The 26,540-nt window shown below is 43.4% G+C and overlaps 1 protein-coding gene across 2 annotated transcripts; it reads left to right on the top strand.

The window, feature by feature from the left end:
- Positions 1–473: 473 nt before the first annotated feature.
- dhx15 (DEAH (Asp-Glu-Ala-His) box helicase 15) lies at positions 474–26,336 on the top strand. Of its 2 annotated transcripts, none has more exons than XM_085267105.1 (14): positions 474–700; positions 2,351–2,657; positions 3,989–4,182; positions 4,515–4,674; positions 5,909–6,127; positions 9,395–9,562; positions 16,750–16,836; positions 17,264–17,413; positions 17,919–18,027; positions 22,216–22,407; positions 23,472–23,594; positions 23,691–23,881; positions 24,723–24,892; positions 25,705–26,336. In XM_085267105.1, the coding sequence occupies exons 1-14, from the start codon at positions 690–692 to the stop codon at positions 25,820–25,822; spliced, it is 2,199 nt and encodes a 732-aa protein (XP_085123231.1). In that variant the 5' UTR covers positions 474–689; the 3' UTR covers positions 25,823–26,336. The 2 variants fall into 2 exon arrangements, with proteins under 2 accessions (XP_085123231.1, XP_085123230.1); XM_085267104.1 differs by lacking the exon at positions 474–700 and adding an exon at positions 723–864.
- The last annotated feature ends 204 nt before the right edge of the window (positions 26,337–26,540 follow it).

Genomic DNA, 26,540 nt, shown 5'->3' with positions numbered 1-26,540 from the left:
ATTACTTAAATCAAACTGCAAATTGTTTTTGCATGTGTTATTTGTTATTTGTGAAGTCAGTGTTTGCCTTAAGTTAACTGAAAATAACAGAATATATGAACATGCACAAACAGAGGCTTTTGAAGTTTATTAGGCACGTAGAAAAGCAACTTTGCAGTGGCATGTGAACCGGCAGCTCTGCTCTGGTTATGTGAAAAATATTAAGTAGATACAAATATGTAAATTTAAAGGTTGAAATACAGCCTTGAGTCCCCGCAGAGGCTTTAAGGGTCCCCACCAGTTTTACTCCCCAGAACAAATGTTTGCATTCTGATGTGTTCATATAGATTTTTTAAATGTATGCACATTAAAAATATTTCCAGATGATTTGATCTTTTGTTGACACAAAGCTCTGAACTGAAGGGGGCGAGCCTGAAGTAGTGCCCGTGTCTGTATGTGTGCGTATGATGTTGTTTGGCGGGCACATCATCCCGACTCTCCTCGAGAGAAGCAGCGGACCTCCTGCATCCTCCCCCACATCCCAAACCCGCTGCACTGTATCTGCGGGCACCGCGATAACCTTCATGGACCGCATTATGCGCACGAGTCAGTAAAGTCGGGACGATTTTGTTTGGGTTTTTTCTTTTTACAGCGTGCTTAGCGGGTCTCACAGTAAAATCGCGGCTTTCGAGTCATTTTTGTCAAGGATAATGATGATGAGGTAAGAGCTTCCGGTCGCCATTTTGCCGGTGTGTAACGGTTTGGGCAGAATCTGAATGGAATAATTAGCCGCTGTTTGGACTGATACCAGTGGGAGATGTCTAAGCGACATCGTTTAGATCTGGGTGACGATCATTCGTCGAGTAAAAAGAGGTCCTCCGATGGGTATGTGACGGTAGTCCTCATATTTTAGCGTTAAGCCGTTGTGCTGTTTTTAAACCTCTGCAGCCTGATTGTTGTTGCTCTGACGCTAACTAGCTATGCTAGCACGTATGCTAAACACGGTCAGCTAACAATTTAACTCCAGCAGGTAACAAAGTGTTCAGTTATTCTACTGATGGGGTCACATATGGAGGTGAAATTTAGCAATGGTTCTCCACCAAAGCACTTAGCACACAGTTGGTCAGCCATCGGCCTGGTCCTTTCTGCACGTGGCTAACGTCCCATGCTAACCGGTGCTAAGTGTTTCTTTAGTGCTAAGGTCAAAATTTTCGTCACACAAACTCAGCAGGTGATGTTGAGTTCTCGGCTGGTATGGCGTGCAGCGCTTAGTAAAAATCGCACAAGGAAAGTTTCTTATGAGTTGTACACGGGACACCATGCTGGCTGGGTCAGCGTACAAAAGAAGACCCCTGACAGTCGCTGTCATACCCCGGGCTGCTTTGGTACCTTGTCTGCAAGGGTCCGCAGTGTGGATAGGCACCTGCCGGGCCTGGAGCAAGTTGAGGAGGACTCTTGCAGATTCAGCCTCAGGGTCATTGCTGTGCATCTCCCATCGCGTTTGACCTTAGGCGACAGAGAAATAAAACAAACACACGGCAGGAGGCGTTGAGATAAAACAACCCGTTATGTGACCTATAAGAAGTTCAGTGCCATTACTAACGTAAATAAGTGTAAATGAACATGAAGGAGCTATGCGTGTATATTGCAGCACTCCCACAGTCAAGGACGTGAATGCTAAGAGATGCTTACTAGCACACACAAAAAGTCTTGCCACCCCCTCTTCTGACAGTCATGTTTGGCCTCGTTGTCAGTGAATCTCTAGAGTTGTGTAGAGCTGAGAAGTTTTTAGTAGTTAAAATTTAGTTGCATTTGTATTACATATTTGATTAAATTCGCAGCTGAGCGTTTAAGGCTGCCCTGTCATACTGGGCACCACCTTGTGTATCAGAGGTACTAATGTGTCACGTGTTATATAAGCACAGCATCTGATGCATCTGGCCTGTGTGTGTACCCAGCATCACTGTTATGACACCTCAAAGCTTTTTGCAGCTGATGCGACAGTGTTTATGGTTCTCGTGTGATCTTAAGGCATTTAATATATCCTTTTGCAAAAGAAGCAAAAATACCGTGGATGATTAGTTTATCTGTGACCTTTGCATGCTACACTTGATTAGATTGCTTTTTGCAGTGGGTAAGCCACCGTGAATAAGAATGTGCAGTAACCTTTTCATGGGATTTTTTTTTTTTTTTAAAGAAAAGCTCTTGACGTGGCCTAACATTTGAGCAATGTTTGTCCCGAGTTGGGCCTCTTGTGTCTAATTATGTGCGTATCTTTGTTTAATGATGTGTTGTTGTGTCGCAAAAAAATCTGTTGGTTCGTGTGGCAGTGCTTCATGAAATCTTAAACTCATGCATCTCGCCCTCACAGGCGCGACAGAGACCGTGACGAGAGGTCGCGGGACCGCGATCGAGACCGTGACAAGGACAGAGATGTGAAGCCGTCCGGGGTGCCTACGAACCCAGCTGCAGGCATCGCCGGCTTCCTTAAGCAACCCGGTATACAGCAGCAGATCAACCCCTTCACTAACCTGCCCCACACGCCACGCTACTATGAGATCCTCAACAAGCGGCTGCAGCTTCCCGTGTGGGAGTACAGAGAGCGCTTCACTGAGATCCTGATGCGGAACCAGTCTTTTGTGCTGGTGGGAGAGACAGGCTCTGGAAAGACTACACAGGTAGAAAAGCAAAATATGCAGCAGTTTTATTTCTATAATTTTCCATTAGCCTCCTCCAATATATATATATTTTTTAATCTTTTGATGAAACTGTGTCACATTAAATGAAAGCTAGAAATTCTGCGACTAAAATTGGTATAATTATATCTTTAAAAACAGGGTGGAATGAACAGATGATGCATTTTAAACAGTTCCGTTGCTGAGCTGATTCCCAGTTTGCGGTTGTTAAGTTTATTTTAAGTTCTTGAAAGAGCTGGGTTGTCTGTTTTTTATATTAACATGAGAGAAAATTAGAGTAAATCACTGGCTGAGCTGTGGCCTCCTCCTGAGGTGAATATAAAGTATCTTCCAAACACTTGTTAAAATGAAAACGTGTAATCTTGTCAGTGCTTTCTGCTTTGGCAATGGTATAAAATATGTGTTCCTCACAGTCACTGTGAATTTTAAAACCCAGCAGAAAAGCGGTCTCATATAGATGCAACCATAGTAAAGGACCACCAAAGTAAAAGTTGTTTTTAATGTGTGCTAAATGATTGTCATCTTATCACTTTAATAGTGATAAATCATTCAATTAAATCATTGTTAGTGGGTATGTGTGGACATGATTGTCCAGCTCAAGGTTGCAGAGGAAGTGGAGGCCATCACAACTGTCATAAGGCAGAAGGCAAGATGCATCCTGAACCGGTTGCCAGTCTGTCACAAATCCAACAGTTGAAGCTAACATGCATACCTTTGAACTGTGGGAGGAAGCTGGAGTACCCAGAGAACCCACACAGAAAGGCCTTGGCTGCCGTTTGAAGGAACCCTCTTGCTGTGAGGCTGCAGTACTAGCTGCTGTAACACTATAGCTCACTGCAGATCTTTTATTTGCAATGTACTCTGTGACTATTGAATGATTCTGCTGTGTCTTAAGTGAGTTTCTTGTCCTGCACATGAACTCCAGCATCTTATACTTGTGCGACAGCGGTCCTTGTTCTGCTTTGCAGCCTCGGCAAGCTTGATGTTGCGGATAGCAAGTCAGTTCCTGCTGAAGAAGACAGTGAACTGGGAGAGAATGGATGACTCTAAAAAATATCTTATGTAGCTCCTTTTGTTTTTAGCAGCATAGCTGCAGTAAATGTTTTGACTTTAATCAGTAAAGGCTTTGCAGGACCCAGCAGGTTGTATTAATGAACGCAGTATTGCTCTCTGTGGTTTTAATCAGACATCTGCATTTGACCTTCACATCCAGCGCCCTGCTTTTATCTGACCTGCAGTCCTGCTCTTGTTTCTCGCACATCTATAAACACTCTTTGGTTCAAACAAAAGCCGACTTGTCCGCTGTGTTCCAGATCCCCCAGTGGTGCGTAGACATGGTCCGGTCATTGCCGGGACCAAAGAGAGCCGTAGCCTGCACCCAGCCCAGGAGGGTAGCGGCCATGAGCGTTGCCCAGAGGGTTGCAGATGAGATGGATGTCATGCTGGGCCAGGAGGTGGGCTACTCCATCAGGTTTGAGGACTGCAGCTCTGCCAAGACCGTCCTCAAGTAAGAAGGATGTTTTTCAAATTAAAGCCTACAGCTGTATTGAAACTGATAATTGCAGAAAACTGGCAAGAATAACAATAGCAGTTTGCTGGTTGCAGTTTCATTCAGTAGCCCGAGTAAATAAATAAGCTGTAATAAAGTAGTCAGGTATAATGTATTAACACAGTTCTGCCCAGAGCACTTTCAAAGGGGAGGATGTCCCTTTGGGATCCCCACTTGCTTCTATTTGAAGCAGGTTTTATTCAGATAATGCGGTTTTACGTAATGATAGAGGGTGAATATATGATCAGGCTTCACAAACCGTGTTTACTGCATGGATGCTGTTCTCCCAGGTACATGACAGATGGAATGCTGCTGCGGGAGGCCATGAACGATCCCCTGCTGGAGCGCTATGGTGTCATCATTCTGGACGAGGCCCACGAACGCACATTAGCTACAGACATCCTCATGGGGGTCCTCAAGGAGGTGGTCCGCCAGAGGCCTGACCTAAAGGTAAAAAAACAGCTTTCAGAAATACACTCAGTTCACTCAATGTTTTTGTTCCTATTGCCTTAATTTCATCATTAGTTACTGCAGTGCTTTTGGGCAGCTGATACATTGATTTTAAGGAGCGAGCTTCCACATGTTCCGGTTTTATCTGTCAATCGTTGTTTTGCATTATTTGCAAAAATGTGTTCCTCTTACGGTTTCTAAAACGCTGCTGGAGACGTACATAATACTTGCCCTAAGGATACATTCGCTCGCAGCCGGTGTTTATGTCCCTCTTCTGTCACTCGTCTCTTTTGTCACATTTGTTGACAGTGTCCTCATGCCTGACAGCTGTGTATCTGCTGAGGGAACGGGGGGAGGAAACAATCCTGTTAGCTTCAGAAATGCAGAAATGTGTTCTGCACTGCAGCAACGGTGGAGATTGCCTCTCAGAGACGTAGGGCTGTTTTTAAACCAGCTAACCAGTAGCAGAACAGCAAACGTGTCGGTGTGGATGGGAGCACAGAAGCAGGCAGGAGTTTTATAGGGTAGAGCGTGCCAGGCATAATTCTCATAAAGCAGATGGATAATGACTGGTTGTTTGTCAGCGTGGAATCAAAGGTTAGATTGTTGTTCGCAGACTGTTAAATGAGGTCTAGGTTACTGGGAATGATCATCCACCCACACCCCTCTATCTCCTTCATCCCTATCGCCTACCGAATTTGAAAGTTTAATTTGCCTTGATTAAGAGCAATTATGATGTCTCGCAGAGCGTAAAGCGAAATGCAGAGACGCTGGCCCCTGAAAATGTTTGAGATTGAAAATGGGAGACGCGTTTCCCATCAGAATCCTAATGCACTCTATCTAATGGATCTGGAGAGAACATTGTGTATCCAACATCAGGAACAAGGACTGTCATAGCTCTGTGTAGGTCACTGACTTGGATTGTAATGCCAAGAACCACATTATAGACGCCATCTTGAGTTTGTGCTTCAACCTAAATTCACAGCGTTATCCATCCCGTCCTCATCTATCCTTTAATTGCTCACACGTGTGTCTACTTAATATATGTCCTCATCCTCCAATCATCATCAAGCTATTTAAAATGTTAAATGATTCCTCATTCGAGTGCTCGCTGCCATGGTGATGTACACTCTGCTGTCTTTACGTTTTCTTTAACCGCTTTCACGAGCACGTTGAGCCTCACAGACGCGTTAACACGTCGCTCTCTCGATTTCCCGTGTCCTTCTCGGTTCAGGTCATCGTCATGAGCGCCACACTCGACGCCGGTAAGTTCCAGGTGTACTTTGACAACTGCCCACTGCTAACCATCCCGGGACGCACGCACCCCGTGGAGATTTTCTACACACCGGAGCCAGAGCGGGACTATCTGGAGGCGGCCATCCGCACCGTGATCCAGATCCACATGTGTGAGGAGGATGAGGGGGACGCTTTGCTCTTCCTCACTGGACAAGAGGTAAACTGCCTTGCAGATTCTCCAGATGTTACTGGTGTCATGTTCTAAACAGTAGAACTGAGTTTATTAATTTATAATTTTATGTCATATGGCCAATCCCAGTTTATTTATTTATTCATTTAGTTTTCAGACTAACAGTCCTAAACACAAATATGGTTAATCTGCTATGAAATAAAAGGTTTAAGCAGCTGGAACTCGTGACTGTGTGCTATCTGTGCTTCATAGAAATTGAAACCATTAAATCAATTTCATCTTTAAGTTAAGCATCTGCATATTAATTAATCATATTAATCTAATTACATAGATCAGTCGCTCGCATAAACAGTTTGGAGCGCACTCACACGCACACACAGGCGCGTACTCTCTGCACAGGAAATTAATAATTCTCAGATTGATAGATGCGTTTTTGGAAACCTCCAGGATTTGTACAGCGGCTGGAGGGAGGAGGAAAAAATAAAACCAAAAAAAAGAAAAGAGAGAAGTGACCCAGATTCTGCCCTTTCCACAAATCTCAAAAATTAAGTCATTTATTATTTTTTTTTTTCCCCTCCCTGCAAATGTTGTCCACTGATGTGTAATGGAGGGCAGGGTCCATGCCCAAAGTGATGAATTTGGTCACAGCTGGGTGAACACACACGCAGACACACACACAGAAAAGCAGCAACAAATGTTTCAATCTCCTGATCACTAGACAGGAGAAGCCTGACAGATCCAGCAGCGGCCGTGCTGGTGTGAATATCCTCTCAGCATTTTGACAAAATGGTGCTGAGATCATGTGATTAGTGGTGGATGTAAAGGAGGATGTAAGTTTACAATGACGCGTCCCCATCTTTCCTGCAACGTACTAGTTTGGTTGTTGTGGGTTTCTCATTTCCATGGGACAGTGAGGTGTTTATTAGCAGTAATTATTTGTCAGTCGACACCTACTTGGCTGTTGTAGTACACCTACGTCGGTTTCATTTGTCAAAGCAGGATCAATATGCAGCTTGTTACAAACAGGATAAAGTCATTGGGGTGGCATGGTGTTTGAAGTGGTCTCCTTTGAGGAGCGCTAATTGATTTTTAGATTTAGTGGCATCCCAGCTGCTCCGATGAGTGAGAAGAAAGGTCTGGGATATTGAGAGGCTGTGCTTTTTTTTTTTTTTTTTTAAGTTTAGATGTAATTTGTTGATTTAAAGTCCAGCCCCCCACACACCCACACGCTGTGTCAAGCTAAGGTATTACTGACCGCACTCCCATGGTGAGTTCATTATCACCCTCCCCTAATTGGGTTAAAGAAGTTAATGTGTGTTAGGTCTGGCAGAGATGGTTGTTCAAAGGGTGCAGCAGCACGCCCCTCAAGCGCTTCTTAACCTCTTCAGTCTCCCAGCAACTTTGATGTAGACTAATGATTGGGAGGCAGATCCACAGCAAAGCCATAGACTCTTTTTATCTGACTGTTTAATTTATAACAGACGGAGAGGAAATGCACACAACTCCCATCCTCTCTCTTCCGCAGTTTATTTTTCTTCTCTGAGATATTTAGCTTCCATAAACAAATAGAACTGAAGCACCAACTCCAAACAAGAAAGTCGAAACTTATCACAGCTGTCGAGCAAAGATAAGTCCTAATATTTAAGCTTCCCCCTCAGCAGCTAACATCAAAACATGATTGGCGGCGGGGGTTGTTTGCTAGTCAAGAGGAGTTCCTAAATGTGTCGGTTATTAGCTTGGCTGTAGATTGTTGCTTCTGGGGTCACAGGGAGAGCTGGTGGACAGGTTCCCGACACTGGCCAAGTGCCCCTGTGTGTGTACAGACACACGCAGGGGGACACGAACACACATACTTTGTCTCCATGTCCCTAAGGGACTAGACAGCCAGCTTGCTTCCAGCACTTTGGCAAAGAGGTCCACTTTTTTTCCCCTCCATGGCAGCTGCTGCTTCCAGAGGCTTGATAGGCTATTAATACTGAGGCTAATTTTACCAATCCATTCAGATTTACCGTTTTCCACTTGTCACTGTGTTGATTAAGAAGCACATGGCCATCAGCGGGGTTTGACTTAATGCGATGAACAAGGGGACAAACAGAGCTAGTAACACATTCGCAGTCCAGAAGAAAAACAGGGAGGGAGGGGCTTCACAGTGGTCTTTTCTCATATCAAGGCGAGTGTGGCTTCACACGGCGGCTCCAAATGAAGTCAGTTTTAGTCACGCTTAAACTCAACAAAAGCACAGTATGTTTTAAAGGAGGATGAAAAATCCCCGAGAAGTTCAGAATGCATATTTTATTTACGGACTTGGGGATGAAAAGGGTGTGTAGAGACCTCTGATGTGGCCCATTTTTATCTCTGTGAGCGCCACTAGAATAAGTTTGGAATCAAAGGGCATGCTCGTCAGTGCCTCCGCTGCTGCATTGCTCCCACGGGCCTGCAGGTGGTGCAACAGCATCAGCAGTAAAGTGACACCCGTAGCACTAATAATACTGCGGCTTCATGAGATTAAACGATTGGTGTTAAAGGAAGTAAGAGAATGTTTCTCAACGGTGGGAGCTATTCAGAAATGTTCTTTGGGGCCATGCAAGAAACTTCTTAAAACTTTCAGAGATGTTAAAGACATGAAAGTATATCTGTGGGAAGAGTGATAGTGATAATCATATTCCAGGGCTCTGGAATATTTAAGCATATTTAGTAGATTTAAAATGATGTTGTCATATTCTTTGGAGAACAGGCCCTAACCCAGTGTTCACTATGGTGCTTTCCTCATTCCTAGTGCAACTCAGGCCTGCTGTCTGTCTGCCAGCCCACCGGCTCTGGAACGTTCAGCTTCACTAAACTGATCTGCCATGATTTGCCGCTGGTTATGCATCAGCGCTGCAGTCTCATATCACATTCCCCCTCTACAATACTGCACTGTGGAATAATGAACCCTGTTTGAGTCTGTCTGGCTCTGTGCGTGTGCCTTCAGAGCATGCGCGTCCATGTTTTCCATGATTGCTGCATTTGACAACAGAGCCACAGGGAGCTCAGCAAAGCATACTGCAGTCCAGGTTTAATTTCCTCCGTGAGATGGAGCGATAGTTAGAACAAATGTACTGTAGCAGGGAATCACGCTTTCCCCCGGCCGCCGCTGCCTCCTCCTCCTCCTCCTCTTGCCTTCCCTCTGTCATCCGGATTCACCGCCATTGTTTATCCAGGTGTTGTTCGCATCCGGCTCAATTTATTTATTTCTTTTGGCGTTTGCATACATAAGCAGCACCTGGATTAATTGTCGTGCTCCCAATCTTTCAGGAAATCGACGAAGCCTGCAAGCGAATTAAGAGGGAGGTTGACGACCTGGGGCCCGAAGTCGGAGATATCAAAATCATCCCGCTGTACTCGACGCTGCCTCCACAGCAGCAGCAGAGGATCTTTGAGCCACCCCCGCCCAATAAACCAAATGGCGCCATCGGAAGAAAGGTATAGCTGCCCTGTTGCTATAAAAACACACAGAGGGGGAGGTAGAAACGGGGAGATGGGCGGGAGGGGTGGAGGCTAAGTGAAGAGAAATTGAGTGTGGTTGGTGTAGAAAGGCCAGATGGGGAATAAGGTGGGTAAAGTGAGAGAGCTGGAAGGAAGGAAGGGACTGAAACTTTTTTCCCTTTCTCAGCTTTAGCACAGAACTGACTCACACAACATATGCTGCTTTTGTCAGCATGCAATTCTCTGCTCTAAATTATAACTGGGGTATTACTCATGCCCTCCGAGCCTGAGGAAAGTACTGCATTCTCAGTCGTTTTTATCTTTCCTCTACATTTACACAGAGCCTGCTGGTACTGGGGGGGAAAAAAACAGGCCTCAGACCTCTGCTTTATAAAACCGTGTAAAAGATGCACTTTATATGGGATGACCGAAAACAGGACTCTTCTTGCCGTACACCGTACAATCTTCCTTCAGTCACTTGATCGCAGAGGAGTGGATGATCCTTCTATTGATACAGACACGAAAGAGTTCCTCTCTTTTGTGTGACAGTTTCTATTCACAGGGGCTCATAACCACAGCAGCAGCAGCAGCACCACCTGCACCGTCACACTGTTGGCTAGGGATCTGACAGAATATCCGAATCTCATAGCTGCCAGCAAATGAGTAAACACTCATCCCAACATCTGATAGGGGACGGTGTTGATGAATGACTCATTGCTACAACCCCTCTAATTGAGGCAGATCAGGCTGACATATGAGCAGCGAAAATATTTATGGGCTGTCAAAGTTAAATATGTCACATTAAGCAGGTCGGCCATCAAGTTTGTATTTCTTATAGGCTTGTGTGGTATCTTTTTTTTTTCCCTAACTTACTGACATTTTGCCAGGGTTTATGGCATATGATGGTATTTATGTTTAATAATGAATAAAACCAAGAAAAAAACTGCCATTACACTCCGGCGAAGAGCAGTTTATTACATGACATGTTTCCTTACAAAAAAGAGAAACCTAAGAAATTGCAGATACATGTTTTCCTTACAAAAAGGACAGATTTTTAACTTTCCAACAATCCTCGAACTAACCAGGTGTAATATACGTTTCCTTCAGGAAAAACGACCACATATAAGCAATTTATTCAATGTGTCTCATTTAAAAAATGATCCTAAATTAAACTGCTGTAGATGATTTATAGAGGAGTGTGTAAAACACTTATTTGTAGCAGTTCTGAAAAAGAAAAATGGAAATGCATAACTGGTGGCCCAGTTATTATTTTTTCTTCCTGTGACTATGTTGTATACACTGATTCCAGTACTTTATAAATGTTTTAAAATCAACAAGAAATTAGAAAAAAAGTCCTTTAAATTCTTCATCTATATTGTTTTGTTTCTTATGGAGGCACAGGACTTTGGGGAATATAATACGTGAATGCCATACTATGTAACAGTGGTTACTATATACAGCTGGAGCACTGCATAGCCACGTCCAGTGCAGGTTAATACTGTAGACACTATGACTTGTAGAAAGAAAGCTGCTAGTGCTAGCTCTGCAGCATTTAACAGCAGTGTTTTGTCACGTTTAGATGAGTTAGATTAGATTAGTAGCTAACTGCCTCTTTCCTTAGATACTTGTCAAACGGTCCTGTGACTCTGCTGCTGCAGGCACAGACAAAGTGGGCTGAATAGACACAATCCACCAGTGGTGTTGTCAAACTGGCATTTTAAAGAGTTACGCTCTTTAGCCACCTGTCTGTGGAGGGAAACAGTTGTAATTTCAACTGGCTCTTCACGAGCACATACTTCCTTCTTTTTGCTTTGTGTTTTTGTTCACTTCCAAACATCTGTGTTATTTTAACAGAAAGAGGAAAAGCTGTGATATTTATTTTAAACACTATCGAAAATCATACTGTTGGGATGTATAATACCCTGATGTACCAGCGCACTGCCCAAGCCTAACTTCCAGCAAGGCCCACACAGAGGTCCTCCCCTCGTGGTGTAGATCATACATTTGGGCACAAATCCCTCCTCCAATTACTGTCCTGAGCCTTGAAATTTCTTCAGGCTTTCTGTTTAAATGAGCTGCATGTGTGCTGCAGAGGCTTAAGTGGCCCAGTATTGGATAAGATCTTTTTCATAAGTTCAGATATCATTGCCAGTATTTTCTTTTGCTGTTCAAGGGGATGTTGATGTGAAGTATGGCCAGTGTTGCTTAGGGGAAGCCTTTTAATATTACTTTGCTCTGGCAATGGCCCCCGTTTGGTTGCGGTTGTATATGGACATTTGTCTGATGTGCTAGAGCTCACCCCACTGGGACTGCACCACTTGAATAACAGTGATGTTTTTACCTTGCTCTTCTCTTGGTGGATAAATTTCGTCGATGTCTTCACGATACCCATGTGTTCAGTTCATACATGAAATAAAGTGAATTTGCTGGTCCTCACTGTTGAGCCGGCGAGCACTTTGAGCTTCAGAGCAGCAGTTTGTCCTTCCCCCCCCCCACCCCCCATTTGTCACGTGCCTGTTGAATTGGTGGAGGTGGCATCTAAAGTTGCCACGCTTGAAGTAAATGTGCTTCTCCTCAGTGACTGACTGAGCGACTCATCAAGTGAAAAATGCAGAGATGTCATCTAAGCCAGCCCAAGAGAAAGTAGTGAAGAAGAATTAAGGTTCGCCACATCTGCCACTATGCATGCTAACGACTGCATTAGGCACCCCTCAATTAACATAAAGCACTAGCTCGTCATTGCGCTATTTCTCCAGGAAAGCCACTGATCTTCCATTCTGAGCAGTTTTATCATTTAAAATCAAGTCAGAAATTGAATAATTGCCAATAAAGACCATAATCTCGCTTTGCTTTCCAGCATCTCACAGATTGTCTCTAATAAGTGTGCTATGATGAGTGTTAGGATTGTTTTTTAGCATTGTCACGTTTGAAATATTTCCTCCAAATGTCACTTTTCTATTCTGTTTCAATGAGCTTTGAGTGTGGGTGCAGCGACTCTGCACGTTCTGCTTCCCTCGGTCAGGGGAAGGCTTTATTTGTCAACAAGCACGCGTTCCTCAGCAGGGGATGTGAAAGATGGCCCGAGTTAGCTATAGTACTTGCTCTCTTGCAGGTAATAACCCAGACATAACATGCAGAGATGATGTTCTAATGATATTACTGATGAAGAGGCCAGGGTTATCCAGTGCAGCAGCAGACTGGAAGGAGCAAGCCTGCGTTCAGTGTAATGGGCCTGGCCTGGATAATCCTTCAGAATCAATGCAGTCAATGAGGTCTCACCCATATGATCATGAAAAGTGAGAGGGTGTCATGTGAGGCATCTGCTAGAGCAACTGACTGCATCCCAACACGCAGGAGGGTGGCAACCTTCACTAGGCTTTCTTTTTTTTTTAACTGGACTTTGAAGCTTTCCATGCCTTTGATTGCTCGCTGAGATGTTGGCCGCTGACATATCTGTCCGATCGCCTGATCTCGTCCCTTTTTTTAGCCGGCTACTTTAATCCCAGACTGCTGCTGCGGGTAATTGGTCTCCCAGTCATGTGGCTGTTTTCAAACTTTAGGTCACCAACAGCTCTTCAAGCTATTACCTGTCGTTGGGATCGTTTTTAGGTACCTTGTGATTCTTTGCTTTGTAGTTCAGAGCCTGGGATTGTATTTTTTTATATATACCTAAAAGGAAAAGGTGTCCTTCTTTTACATTTACATAAAACCTGTCTCCAGTAGCTTAGAGACCTTTTAAGAAGACGTTTCCACTACATGCATTGACTCAAGTATGTTTCACTTTGTTTGTTTTCCACTGTGATAAAATGCAAGAAATGCCCAACGTAGTTAGCACAAGGAAAGGATGAGCCATTACTGACCTGGATGGGGTATTATTATTACGCTCTTTATTATGTGGTTGTATTGTCTTGTTAACTATGCAGAATTTTTTTCACTACACTTCTTGGCCGTATGCTCACTCCAGCTGTATGTAAACAGCCTTGTTACAGTTGACCTCTTACGAGCGTTTTCATCTCCATTCTGTGCCACGAGATGACCATACCCTTGTTTCTGTAGATCAGGGGTGTTCAATTAAAATTTAATGAGGTCTAGTTAGAGAACATTTCCTCACACAAAGCTCTGCAATATCATAAAGTATTAATATACAGTCAACAGTTGGCTGTCAAGTAAAAGGAAGTTAAATTCAGCATTATTTCAGTAATGTTTATTATTCATTTTCACAATAAAATAATGTTCTTTTCTTATTTCAAGTAAAATAAGGTTTGTGTTCATAAAAAAAAAAAAAAAAAAAGCAGTTCAGGTTTCCCCTTCTTTTTTTTCATCAACTACATTTTCCATGTAAACTAAACTAAAATCTATTTTCTCTCTGATTCCCGGACTTACTGCTCTTACAGCTTGTGTCTCCTCACTTAGTTTTCCTTTTTCACACGCGCTCTGAATAAATCTTTTAATTGGCTGAGAAGCATCATGCGGGATAAATTACAATGCACACACATTGATTACCTTGAAGAAAAAGGAAAAGGCGGCGCAGATTCAAAGTAATCTTACGGCAAATATGAGCAAAGTTGTGCAGAGTAAAATCGAAGCGGTAATAAATTAAGGTCTAGTCGTGGCTTTGGGTTCTTGAAGAATAGCATCTTGGTCTGGAGCGAGGCTCATCCCAAGTTTAAACTGAGCATTTAGAGCAGTCTGAAGGTTTGAGTCAGGGGGATTTTTATTAATATGAGCATACTCTATTGTAATGACATGAAAAGCCTTTTTCATTCTGTCTTCTTTGTTTCAAACCTCCGAAATTACCTGAAACTTTGATATTTTTTTTGCAGACTTAGTTTCAGGAAGTTGTTTGCAAAGTGTGTGAGAAACACTGGGAATAAACATTTTAATCTTTGACAGTGGTTTTATATTACTATCACAGATTCGCAGCCTATTGCTGTGGCAGTAGGCCATGATTGTACTTTTAGCTTTTGAACCGTTTGGCCTGTTATTTATAAAGCCTCTAGTACTTTCATTTAAATCGAAATTAAAATAGCCAGGAACTCCTTGTATAAAAGCCAGCCATTTGGCAGATAGTGCCATGTGATCAGTTTCATACCAGCATTTGCCATCTCTCTATTTGCGGGCTTGAATGCTAAGGGGAATGTGGTTTCGACAGGTGAATTACTCGAGGTCAAGGGCTGAAAGAGGGGAAAAAGAAGCCCTCTCTGGCATTAATAACTAAATAGTCAGGCATTCTGTGGCTGAAGTAAAATCCTCGCTTAAAAGGTGGGATTTAAAAGTCTCCAAGGCTCACAGCTTGAAGACAGCTGAAGAGGCACAGCTACAAAGGAAGTGTGTCAAGTGTGCAAAATTGGTTCTGTGGACCTGTATCAGCAAAGACCACAGAGACCTGTTTGGTTTTGTGCTTGGCATTTTATTATGAAGACTAACCAAGAAGCACGGACAGCTACCACCAAATTGCTCCTCAGGTCAGCCTGCAGCTTGTTCCTGACCTGGTAAATGTTGAGCTGGCCAGAAGGCGGGGGCTAAGTGTGGAGGCATCTTTATTTTATTTTTTTCACCCCAGAAACCCTCAAATTTTAAACTGGCAGCTGCCAGCAGAGTGGGCTGTGACACTGCCCCCACCGCCTTGATGAGTTAAAAAGGTTTCTGTGTCCGGTCAGTTTCCAGCGTTATATAAGCAGAACTGAGCCTGGCAGCGGTCAAGGTTTGCGTGAGTGTAGCTGTAGATCTGCCTGCCTGCTACTTTCCCTCTGTTTGTGTTTATGCTGACAGTGAGAGACCCATAGTTTCATGTGACTCATTAAATGCACATCTTTTTTATTTGCTTCGATTCAGCTGTCATTTGTCATTGACATCTTTGCTGTTTGGGATCATTCATCATCTCATAAACCAAGCAGCTAATTTTCACTTATATTCTTATTTCCTTTCCCGTTTTTTCTCTTCCTTAAACTATTTTTAATCCATCAGCTCATAACTCCTGAATGCCTGGAATGAAAATAATTCTGCAGATTTATTCAGTTGCTTTTTTTATTAAGCGATATAAGTAACTACTATTTTCTTACAGCTCTTGCAATGATCGGGGATAACATTATGACTGCAGTGAATAACCCTGATTATCTCTTCATCGTGGCACCTGTTAGTGGGTGGGATATATCAGGGAGGAAGTGAATATTTTGTGCTCAAAGTTGATGTTTGAAGCAGGAATAATGGGCACGTGTGTGGCTTTGATGGGAGACTAACACAATGTTAGGCAGTTGGTTATAATGGTACGCCTGATTGGTGTACATATATTGTGTAGCAAAACTTTGATTGACACAGTCTTCCAGAATATTTAGAACTAAATTAAATGTGAGATATTTTCAGTGTTATTTGCCTCTGGTTGTGTTGCAAGTGTGGCTTTGAAGGAGCCGGCATTGCAGCGTTGAGGGGTAAGTTGGCATGTCTGCAGACAGCGGTGTCGCACATATCAAGAGACGCGTTTTCGGTTCACATGAGAGATTTGCAGCAGCCCTCAATTAGAGGGGAGGAAAAAGATGTTTTGATGAAAGTGCTAACCACTGTTGCACACCATGTTTTAAAAAGCAGGCCACCTAACAGAACCCATTAAATTAAGACTGCTCTGTGGGTTTGAAAAGCTTTCCAAAAGAGGGAAGCTGACATCCCAACAAACCCAGCGACATGCCGGAGATAGAGACTCCAGCCACACACACACGTGTGCACACAAAACTCGAGTAATTTTCATTCGATGAGACACCGAGCACCAAGCCAGCACTGTGCACAAATCTGTTGATAGCACTAGATTGCAGAAACTGTTGTGGTGTCGCTTTGTTGGGCTCGCTCGGCAGCCTGCAAACATTGATCTCTGCAGACTCGTTGAGCTGGCTCACATCAGAGCAGACGCTGATATCCACGTTTGTTTTTCTCTCTAATGTTTAAGGATCACTGATTTCTCAGCACTTTGTATGAGGTTATCTGAACCTTTCTTACCAGAGGAACTTCTTTCTGATAGGTATAATGATGTTTTTGTATTTATGCTATGTTTTTTATGCATCTTAATGGTTTGCTCAAACTATTTTCATGCAGTTTTATGTATCAAATTGTAGCAGACCAGTCTCGGGTCTCATCAGTCCCTTCAAAGTCCCCGGGCGGATCATTTCTTAACTCGCGTCTTCTCGTTTTCACAGGTCGTCGTGTCAACAAACATCGCCGAGACGTCCCTGACCATCGATGGGGTGGTGTTTGTAATTGATCCCGGATTTGCCAAGCAAAAGGTTAGCTTCCCTTTTCTCCCTGCCACCATCCCCCCCCCCCCCCCCCCCCCACCCCCACATCTTCTCCCACCACTCTTTATCTGCCGCGATCATCTGCTTCTGTTGCCTGAGAATCCCCAGATAAACACAGCAGTGCACACCTGACAGCAGCAAAGATGGAAAAGCCTGTTATTTATTCCTCTGACATTTCACCAGCCTAGAGCCAAGTCATACACATGGCACAAAAAGAGATTATATATGCTCCAAGGTGGATTGTGCGCGCGTGTGTATTGTACGTCTTCTTTTTGTTTGCTGCTTGTATATATAGTAGATTGTAGGTGGGTTTAAAAAAAATGAATAAAAAATACTAGCTATTTTTTTTTTTTTTTTTACTCTACCCTAGTTTTTATTCAGATGAAATGACTCATTGACCTCGTTTCCCTCTCAGGTGTATAACCCACGAATCCGAGTGGAATCCCTTTTGGTCACAGCCATCAGCAAGGCCTCAGCCCAGCAGAGGGCAGGCCGTGCCGGACGTACACGCCCGGGAAAGTGTTTCCGGCTTTACACAGAGAAAGCTTACAAGACAGAAATGCAGGTAAGAAGCAAAGCAGTTTGAAAACCATTAAAATTGTACAAGTTGTAAACACATGATTGATTCTCATATCTCACATTCTGCAGTGCCACAAGCACTTTGTATTCCCCCAGAGCAGCCTTCTAGCTGGAAAAGCTTTCTATTATGCAATATTTGCTCTTAGAACTCCTCGATTCCCAGTTCAAGCGAATTATCATTCCAGGAGCCCGGTGCTAAAACGCACCTTTTTCCCACCCTTCCTCATAACCCCCGTTAATGACACGGCCACCTTGTGACAAATGGACCCGTGGGGGCCCAGTTCTCCACTTTAACAAGCTAATTCTTTCACATCATGCCGAGTGGCAAAGGGAATTTTTTTAAACAAGTTAAATAGCCCTTCAAATGCCCCAGACCCCCGGTCTCTGTTCAAGTTGACATATGAGTGATGCATGAGTAGATAATAAGCAGGCCTGACGAATTCATTTTGAATTGTTCCTCGGGCTTCTTTTGTACCTCTTTACTGGCACAGGACAACACGTATCCAGAAATCCTGAGGTCTAATCTGGGCTCTGTGGTGCTGCAGCTCAAGAAACTGGGCATTGATGACCTGGTGCATTTCGACTTCATGGACCCACCAGGTTAGTGTAACACAAATGTTACTCTAAAACCTCCGGGTATGATCGGCTTCATATTGGATCCAAAACAAATATCGGAACCATTCCTAAACGCAAACGGATACATCACTTATGCTTCTGCTTTTTAAAACAATTCCAACACCATGTTATTTTTTTCTTAAGTAGCTTTGCATGATTAAAGTTTGAAATGATCCTTGTTTATCTCACGGTGGGCTATGTCCATCCACAGTCTGAAACAAGCAGTTTCAGCTCCCCTTTAAGCCTACCTCCTTCTGTTTGCATGGTTTAGCACAATAGCTCTTCTTTATTGTTCGATTTCATGTAGATTTATATTACTTTGCAGCTGACAGCGACCACAGGTGTCAGTTAACCAAAGAATCAAAGAATATTGAGATCTTGAATTTGATTAGCGCTCTCTGAATCAGGATGAATACACTTACAAACTGTTATGAAATCGAGCAACATTTAGTCGAGCTGCAGTTGCTTTGATGTACGATATCAAATCTGGGTTGGCAGCGTCACTTGGGAAAAACAACAAAGCAAAGAAGGGATCTTGGCAGACATCAAATAAAACATAGTGAATGTTTGGAGATCTGAGGATATGTGTTGTGATAGACATGGACTACACACTAGTATCTTGCAGTTTTTATGAGGAATCCGCTCTAAATTTCTATTATTGCTGTTCAGACTGAGAAATGACTGATGTGTGCAGTTAGTATTCTGGCTGATCACTTAGTTTATGCACCGCCTGTCACTGTTGCTTGAATTATATCCGAATCCTGCTCGATCTGTGCCAAAACACAGACCTCTTCTCCCTCGAGGTGCTAAGTTATGGCATTCACCAGGAGTGTGAGTGTGAGTGTGTGTGTGTGTGTGTGTGTGTGTGTGTTCCCACGTCTTCTGGAGGAGACCACCCCTCCTTTCCCTCTCCTTAACCACCTCCTCTTCCCTCCACCCTTTTTCTCACCATAATATAGTTTTCATCTCACCTCTGAGATTAAACCCATCTCTCCCCGTCCACTGTGGCAAACGCCATTTTGAGAATGAAATTGGTTACATCAATAGCAGTGCTATCACCTTGGCTATTGCCTTCCCTTTATATTCCTCCAGAGAAACGTGACTGACCTCCACCACCACCACTCCCACGTTTCTCGCAAAAACGCAAGGGTATACATCAACATACGAGGACCGGCCGAGTCTAACCGGGAACAGTCGGGCAAAAGAGAGGGGGGAGGATCACCTTTTTATTGATTTGAGCCACTCTCTGCAGAAGGTTTCTCCTAAATAGCTCCTGAGCAGGCTGGAAGCTGCAGCTAGTTGGGTGCAACAAATGAAGTCTGCTTTAAGTCTGAGGAGTTCCCAGAGAGGGTTTTATAACGGCTATTTACAGCGGATCAATTGTGATATGCCGTGTCAGAGGCCTGCCTCGGAGAAAATACAGGTCAGTGTAGTGTCTCTGGGCAGTCGGGAAATACAGTGAGACAATAGTCTCGTGATAGAATGTTTTTTTTTCTTTGTTTTTTTGGCCATTGAACCCCTTTAATCATGTTTTTGGCTTAAAGGTGTTCGTTTCAAATTGGCAACTTTCTGAGGCAACTGTAATTATTGTTCGGATACAAGGTCGACATACATTTTTTATTATTTCCACGCATATTGGATTTGAGTCCAGGCCTTTTCCCCAGCGATGATCAGCCTCCAAACCCAAAGTAGTTTTTTGTGTTTGCTTGTCTGTAATGTGAATTGGAACCTTAATCCTCCCCCCTTACCGTGAAATGCTCAAGTACGTAGGTTATTTCTTCCTTTGTCCACCCCGCTTCCTGCTCGCTAAACACAGGAGCGACAGTGCGAGCCAGACAACCAAATGGAAAATCCAAAAAGAAATCAGTAGCGATTTACACAAGGACTTGGCTGGGTGGGATTCATTTTCCTCGTGACATTTCCAAAGAAGTACCTTTCAAAGCCAATGTGGTTTAATGTACCTTTAGCCTTTCGCCTCATTGATTTGGCCCTTGGTTAATATATCGGATTCTTGTGTGTTGAGACAGTCAATACTTACTTTCTGATGAGTCGCGTTGGGTATAGATTGAATTTCCACTCGGGTTCTTAACGCTAGCGGTACTTGGAAATCAGATTTTCACCTTTTGTGCAGGCCCACACAAGCTACTGTTGTTGCTAAGTAATGTGACCGGCACTCACTTTGTGTATAGAAAGGAAAAAAAGTAGCGTTGATGCCCCAAATCAATATTTGTTAATCATAAAAAAACACCTCCCTGCTTTTTGAAATTGAATTTTTTTTTTGGGGGGTGGGGGAAAGCACTTGAGAGAAACGAAAGAGAGCGAGCGCCGCAGCCCGCGCTTGAGCTAATTTTCAGTTAACATGCAACTGGTCATTAGGCTTCAGCTCTCGGGAGCCAAAGGTCAATAATTGCATCTGGAGGAAAAATCTTTTAACCAAACAGTGGAAGCCTTTTGTGTTGAAGCATTAAGTAGAAAGTTCCCCTGTAATTGCATTAGTTGTTTAGGATTGCCTGAGCGGAGGATGAAAAATGAGCTCTGCCATGATTACGTCTGGTGTAATTCTGGCCGTCACATAGTGAAACTTCAGAGCGCAGCAGGTGATGGAAACGCTACCTTTTCTTCCTTTTCTTTGGGTTTTTAACTTCTTTTAATGTGCTGGTTGATCTAATTTATGACTGATTCCATGGACTGTGCTTCTCTTTTCCAGGTCTTAGTAAGTCCTTGAATAAGGAAATCGCTTTTAGTCAGTACATTTTAACTCGTGACCCAGCTGTTTCCCCACATTTAAAGAGTGAAGTTTTGAAATGCAGTAGCTTGATTGTGATTGATTTTCTTTATGTACTACTTAAATTAACAGCTGTAAATTTAATCTGACCGTGAAGACACAAACAGGAAACCCTAGCGTGTCGGACTGCTCCTCAATTGCTCTGAATATTTTCGTCCAGTTGGCATTGATTAAGTAGATTAATTTATTAGGTGTGCAAATCAAAATAGGATGTTAATTAATATTGTTTGCTATAATCGAATCTGCGGATTAGGCGCTTTCTGCCAGGCCATTGCCAAGTGGATTTTATTTTACTTGTTTTTATATTCTAGATTTGCATTAGTTAATGCATCATTTCAGACTAATGTTACCAGCAACTATTTTTACAAATAAAAAAATGTTGCTGCAGATTTTTCAGCTGTGCATTCATAATGTGAATCTCCTGTTCCACCAACATCCCAAAGGTGCTCTAGTGGATTTCGATCAGGTGTCTGTGGAGGCCAATCATGGCTGTCGTATTTAAGAAACCTGTTTGTATGATTTTAGCTTTGTGACATGGTTTGTTATCCTGCTTGAAGTATACCTACAGTGTTCATCATCTTACATTGCTCAAGCAGGATGGAGCTGTGCTTTCATTGTCGATCCCAAACTCTGAGCCTGCCATCTGAATGTTGGAGCAGAAATTAAAGCTCATGAGAGCAGACAATCTTCTGTTGCTCAGTTTTCATAAGCCTGTGTACTGTAGCGCCTGTTTCCTTTCCTAGCTGAGAGGAGTGGGGCCCAGACTTCTGCGGCTGCAGCCCATCTCCTTTGCGTTTTGCGTGTTCAGAGATGCTCTTCTGCACCTTTTTTCTCTTGTTATGTTGTTTCATTTAAAGTTCAGTGGTCCATCTTTACCAAGTGTATGTTTCTATGTGCCTAAGTGCATCAAGTTGCTGCCATGAGATTGTCTGATTAAATCAGACAATCTGTGGCCGCCACACTTTTGCAGTCAGTGAAATAGCAGCAGTACATTAATAAAATTAATGAAACCTTCACACACTCCTCCTTCCTGTTGCAGCTCCAGGATCAAATGACTTCTCTTGGCAGGAACCGTGTCTCAGATGTTTTAGCTCACTGTCATATGAAACCCACAAAGCTGCGACTAGCACATTTAGCACATTTAGCTAAATTAGCTAAACGGTTAACTTGACCTCTTATCTCACTTCTAAATGTGAGCATGGAGTACGGCAGTATTAATCAATTCTGACATAATTGTGTGTGAATGAGTCCCAAACTGTCCTCCTCAAGTGTTGCTGCAATGAAAGAATGACAGTTCTGCAAATTGTCTGTTTCAGCCATCTGTGTGTGTTTTGCCCATGGGCTTGGAGCATTTTAATGGCCCATCTCTCCCGCTCTGTCTCCTCCAGCTCCAGAGACCCTGATGCGAGCCCTGGAGTTGCTGAACTACCTGGCAGCGCTCAACGACGACGGTGACCTGACCGAGCTGGGCTCCATGATGGCAGAGTTCCCCCTGGACCCCCAGCTGGCCAAGATGGTCATCGCCAGCTGTGAATTCAACTGTTCCAATGAGATCCTCTCCATCACTGCCATGTTGTCAGGTAATGCTCAGGGCTGGCCCCGCTGCTTGGGTCTGATCTGCTACTCTTTCCATTTCCTGTGCTCATTGGCCATTCCTCCCAAATGACCAGTGAGCTGTAAGGAAATTTACAGAGCAGCTTCTTTATCTTCTAAGAGCCCTTTATTCATTCTTTGACCCTTCTTGTTGGTTTAGTAGTGGTGACACAAGGATTTAAATGGGTCTATTTGATGCATACCAAAGCCCTGACTGGTTTCAGGTTTTGTGTGCGGTTATTAAAATATCAGCAGTCCAGAAGTTGAGGTCTCCTTAGTATTGGCGTAATGTGTACCTACTGAACTTCAGTACAGGAAAAGCAGTTGATAAAGTCAATGGTGTCAGCTGTTATTTGCGAGGAAGGGGAGGGGGGAAAAAAAACTACATGTCTGTACAAAATGTATAGGTGTAGCTGGAGCAGCACCAGCATGCTACAGCAGTAATTGCACTTTGGGCTTGCCAAAGCAGAATGCTGCTCATTGAGATGAATCTTGACGCCTTTGAAGGGAGCGTGAGGGTCTTTGAGAGTGGGGAAATGGATTTAACTAGGTGCTCGGACGTGGTGCGCACTTAAAGCAGGTGTTTCAGGATGGCAGGTTTTTGCTGAGTTCATTAAAGTAAGCAGCAAAAGTACACCTGAGAGCGGTGCCGCCACAGCAACCAACCATGAGGCTCAATAAACACAGCTTTTACCCATTAAAGCTACAATCAAGCAGGTTTGGCGTTAAGCAATTCAGAGCGAGTTCGTGCAGGGGGAGAGGGCAGAACAAAGAGTCCGGGGGAAGTCCACATCACTGTCAGGTGTAGGGTGGGAGGGGCTGTTTTGACTGGCTGTAGCCAGAGTGTAGCAGATCAGGACAGAGAAACCCATCCTCCTTCCCTTCTCTTTGGACCCTCCTTTCCTTTTTCCACCGTAATCACTTGGCAATGCAGTGTGCCCTGTGAAGTGCTCTGTGCCTCTCTTGAGCTGAGGCCTTGTTCCTCTCTGTGGGATTTGCTTAACTTATCCCTATGGGCGGCTGTGTTGGGGCCTATACCAACCTTGTTTAGTCCCACAGTGCTTTGTGCGACCCACGGAGGCCAAGAAGGTGGCTGACGAGGCCAAGATGCGCTTCGCCCACATCGACGGAGACCACCTAACGTTGCTCAACGTCTACCATGCCTTTAAACAGAGTGAGCGGCCTGTTTCCCCACACGTTTCACTGATTAGATTCATTTTTTTCCTTTTTTAAATGCTCCTTAACCCTAAGTTGCTCTCTTCCCACACAGACCACGAGTCCACTCAGTGGTGCTATGACAACTTTGTCAACTACCGCTCGCTGATGTCAGCAGATAACGTACGGCAGCAGCTGTCCAGGATCATGGACCGCTTCAGCCTACCGCGAAGGAGCACTGAGTTCAGCAGCAGAGACTACTACATCAACATCCGCCGAGCACTGGTCACGGGCTTTTTCATGCAGGTCAGTGTGAATCTGGGACTTTTTTGTTTCTTAAGTTTTGTAAGGTTCGATGTGCTGTTTAGTCTCTCATCGTGTTGCCAGTGTCATCATTTTGCTTTCCTTTATTTATTTATTTGTTGTTGTTGTTTTGTGACATTTCATATTTGAGCAAACGCTGTCTGTATACAGCTCCTCTGCTAATCTGATGCTCATTGAAGTATTTTTGTGCCAAACATTTGTACAAACTGCAAATGCAGCCGAGAGCTGCCTGTTTTTCTTCTTCTTCTTCTCCTTCTTCTTCTTCTACCCCAAGCAAACACACGCGCACTCGTGCACACGCACCAGCGAGCTGCTTGTTTTAAGCACATAACAAGAAATGAAATCAATTTGTTTCCAGCTCAGGAAAACAAATGGCAGTTTTGCAAAAAGCCATTTTCAGGGCTACCTGAAACAAGCAACCTGACAAGTTGAATTATGGCGTTAATATTTAAATATTTGTCAACATTAACCTTTATCTCGGAGACAAATTTGCAGCTCGTGTTCAGGCGTTCGCACTGTTTGAGATCATGTCTTTGTTTGGAAAGGCCTTTATTGAGACTGATTGCCTTGGTTAATCACAGCCGCCAATGCAGCTCGACCACAGCACACACAAAAAAAAACCTCACTCGCTACGAATTAGCCTCAAATGTCTTGCTACTTTTTTTTTAATCAAAGCATTAATAATTTACTTCTTAGATTGTAATGGGACTGCATGATTAACACACACGCACACACACACACCAGTAAAAGATGTGTGTGTGTGTACTTGTTTTGACTTTTTCTGGATTTCATGGGGTTTTCCGTCTTGCTGCGGTTTGAACAGATTGCTCACCTGGAGCGCACAGGCCACTACCTGACCGTGAAGGACAACCAAGTCGTACAGCTGCACCCCTCCACCGTGCTGGACCACAAACCGGAGTGGGTGCTTTACAACGAGTTTGTGCTCACCACCAAGAATTACATCCGCACATGCACAGACATCAAACCCGAGTGGTGAGTTTCAGCAGTTTCATTCTGAGTAAGGGGCACTTTAATTTATCAACCTGCACTACCTTTGTGCATTTCTGCCTCAAATGAGTGGTGCTGGTGCACGATAAACTACTGGTCACAAACATATCCCAATTGTGGCCTGCTTCTCAAAGGCAAATTGTGTCCGCCATAAACATCACAATTCCTGCCAGTAACATTGGTGCACTTTAAATGTTTACCAAGACTCTTCACCAGCACAGGCAATCACGTTGATGGTTATGAGGAACTAACGTTGTGCGTAAAAATGACCCTGCTACACGTGAAAGTCTTTAAATGTTTTTAATTCTCAAGTTTTCATTTCAGCTATGAGTCACTGCAGCACACAGCCACTATCGGTTAATCTAGCAATTATTTTCACAATCAGCTAATTGTTTGCTCCATAAAAATGTTATCAAATGATAAAAAAAAGGCCTCCTATCACACATTCCCAAAGCTAATTGTGATATCTTGTTCTTTGCGACCAGCTGGAGCCACTGAAATGTTGTGATTTTTATGGTTATAAAAAGGCTGACAAAAGCAATTATGACAAGGATCTAATAAAAATAAGATTGCAGTCATACCAGAGTCGACTTATGAGCATCGTTGCGCTAGCAGCAAAACCGCAACAAACCTCGTATGCACGTTTCCCTCCTCCCCCTGTGACCTCGTCCAATTAAGGATCAAATTGTCGAACCCGCACCAGTAGTCGGAGTGTGAATATGGAAGAACGACACTCTCCCACAAGTAAACACCGAAGACAATTTTTGTGACTAATGTTTACTTGCTTTCTTTTCTAGGCTGGTGAAAATTGCCCCGCAGTACTACGAGATGAGTAACTTCCCCCAGTGTGAAGCTAAGAGACAGTTGGAGCGTATCATTGCAAAACTCTCATCCAAGGAATACACTCAGTACTAAGAAGGTTTGCATGTGCCGCTGCAGGAGCCGCGTCCTCGCCCGCCTGTACAAAATGAAGACGCTCTTTAGGTTTTCTGTATATTTTATTTGTTTTATTTTCATCGTTCTGAACTCTATTTTTGCTCCTGTGTATTAAATGCGTAATGGTTTTAAAATCAATGATGAATTGACCTTCGACGGCCACTTTGTTTTCTTTAAGCCAACATGGTTAGAGCACTACAAGAAAAAAGGACTACAGATGATGAGTGGTTATCAGGAGTTTAGTCATTAGTCATTTACACCTGAAGCATGTTGTTTCATGTGAATTTCAACATTCCTCTTAAAAAAAACCACCCAAAATAACAAATCCCACCTTGGGATTCTTGGCTGTTGTTTTGCTTTGTTATGATGATCAAATGTAATTTATACTGCATTTTGATGCAGGTGAAATGTAATGTTCTCTTGTCATGGAGATAATTTCCTGTCACATTTCCTGTCATCTGTTCAACTTAATAAAATGGCTTTTGTAATAAGATGTTTCTTCCTCTGTCTGCGTTAAAATAACAGGATAATCTGTACATAAACTTTCTGTCTTCACCCTCACGTGCGCACACGTCCTGACTTGCCAAATCCAGCTCGTTTCCCGGCTCTTGAGGAAAGTTAAATCTTCTTACTGGGATATTGATAGCTTCAGAAACAGTTGGGGAGAGGGGGATGTTAATTGCAAATGTTTCGGAGC

This window comes from Mchenga conophoros, linkage group LG3, assembly GCF_057382185.1.
Source record: "Mchenga conophoros isolate Kocher_MC1m ecotype Shallow Benthic linkage group LG3, M_conophoros_male_GT1.1, whole genome shotgun sequence".
NCBI classification, from domain to species: Eukaryota; Metazoa; Chordata; class Actinopteri; order Cichliformes; family Cichlidae; genus Mchenga; species Mchenga conophoros.
This window is presented reverse-complemented; position numbering and strand designations above follow the sequence as displayed.

Coding starts and splice junctions, on each gene's coding strand:
- dhx15 (XM_085267104.1), top strand. CDS start 797: ATGTCTAAGCGACATCGTTTAGATCTGGGTGACGATCATTCGTCGAGT. Junction 6,128..9,394: donor TCTTCCTCACTGGACAAGAG/GTAAACTGCCTT, acceptor CCAATCTTTCAG/GAAATCGACGAAGCCTGCAA. Junction 23,595..23,690: donor CTACCATGCCTTTAAACAGA/GTGAGCGGCCTG, acceptor CTTCCCACACAG/ACCACGAGTCCACTCAGTGG.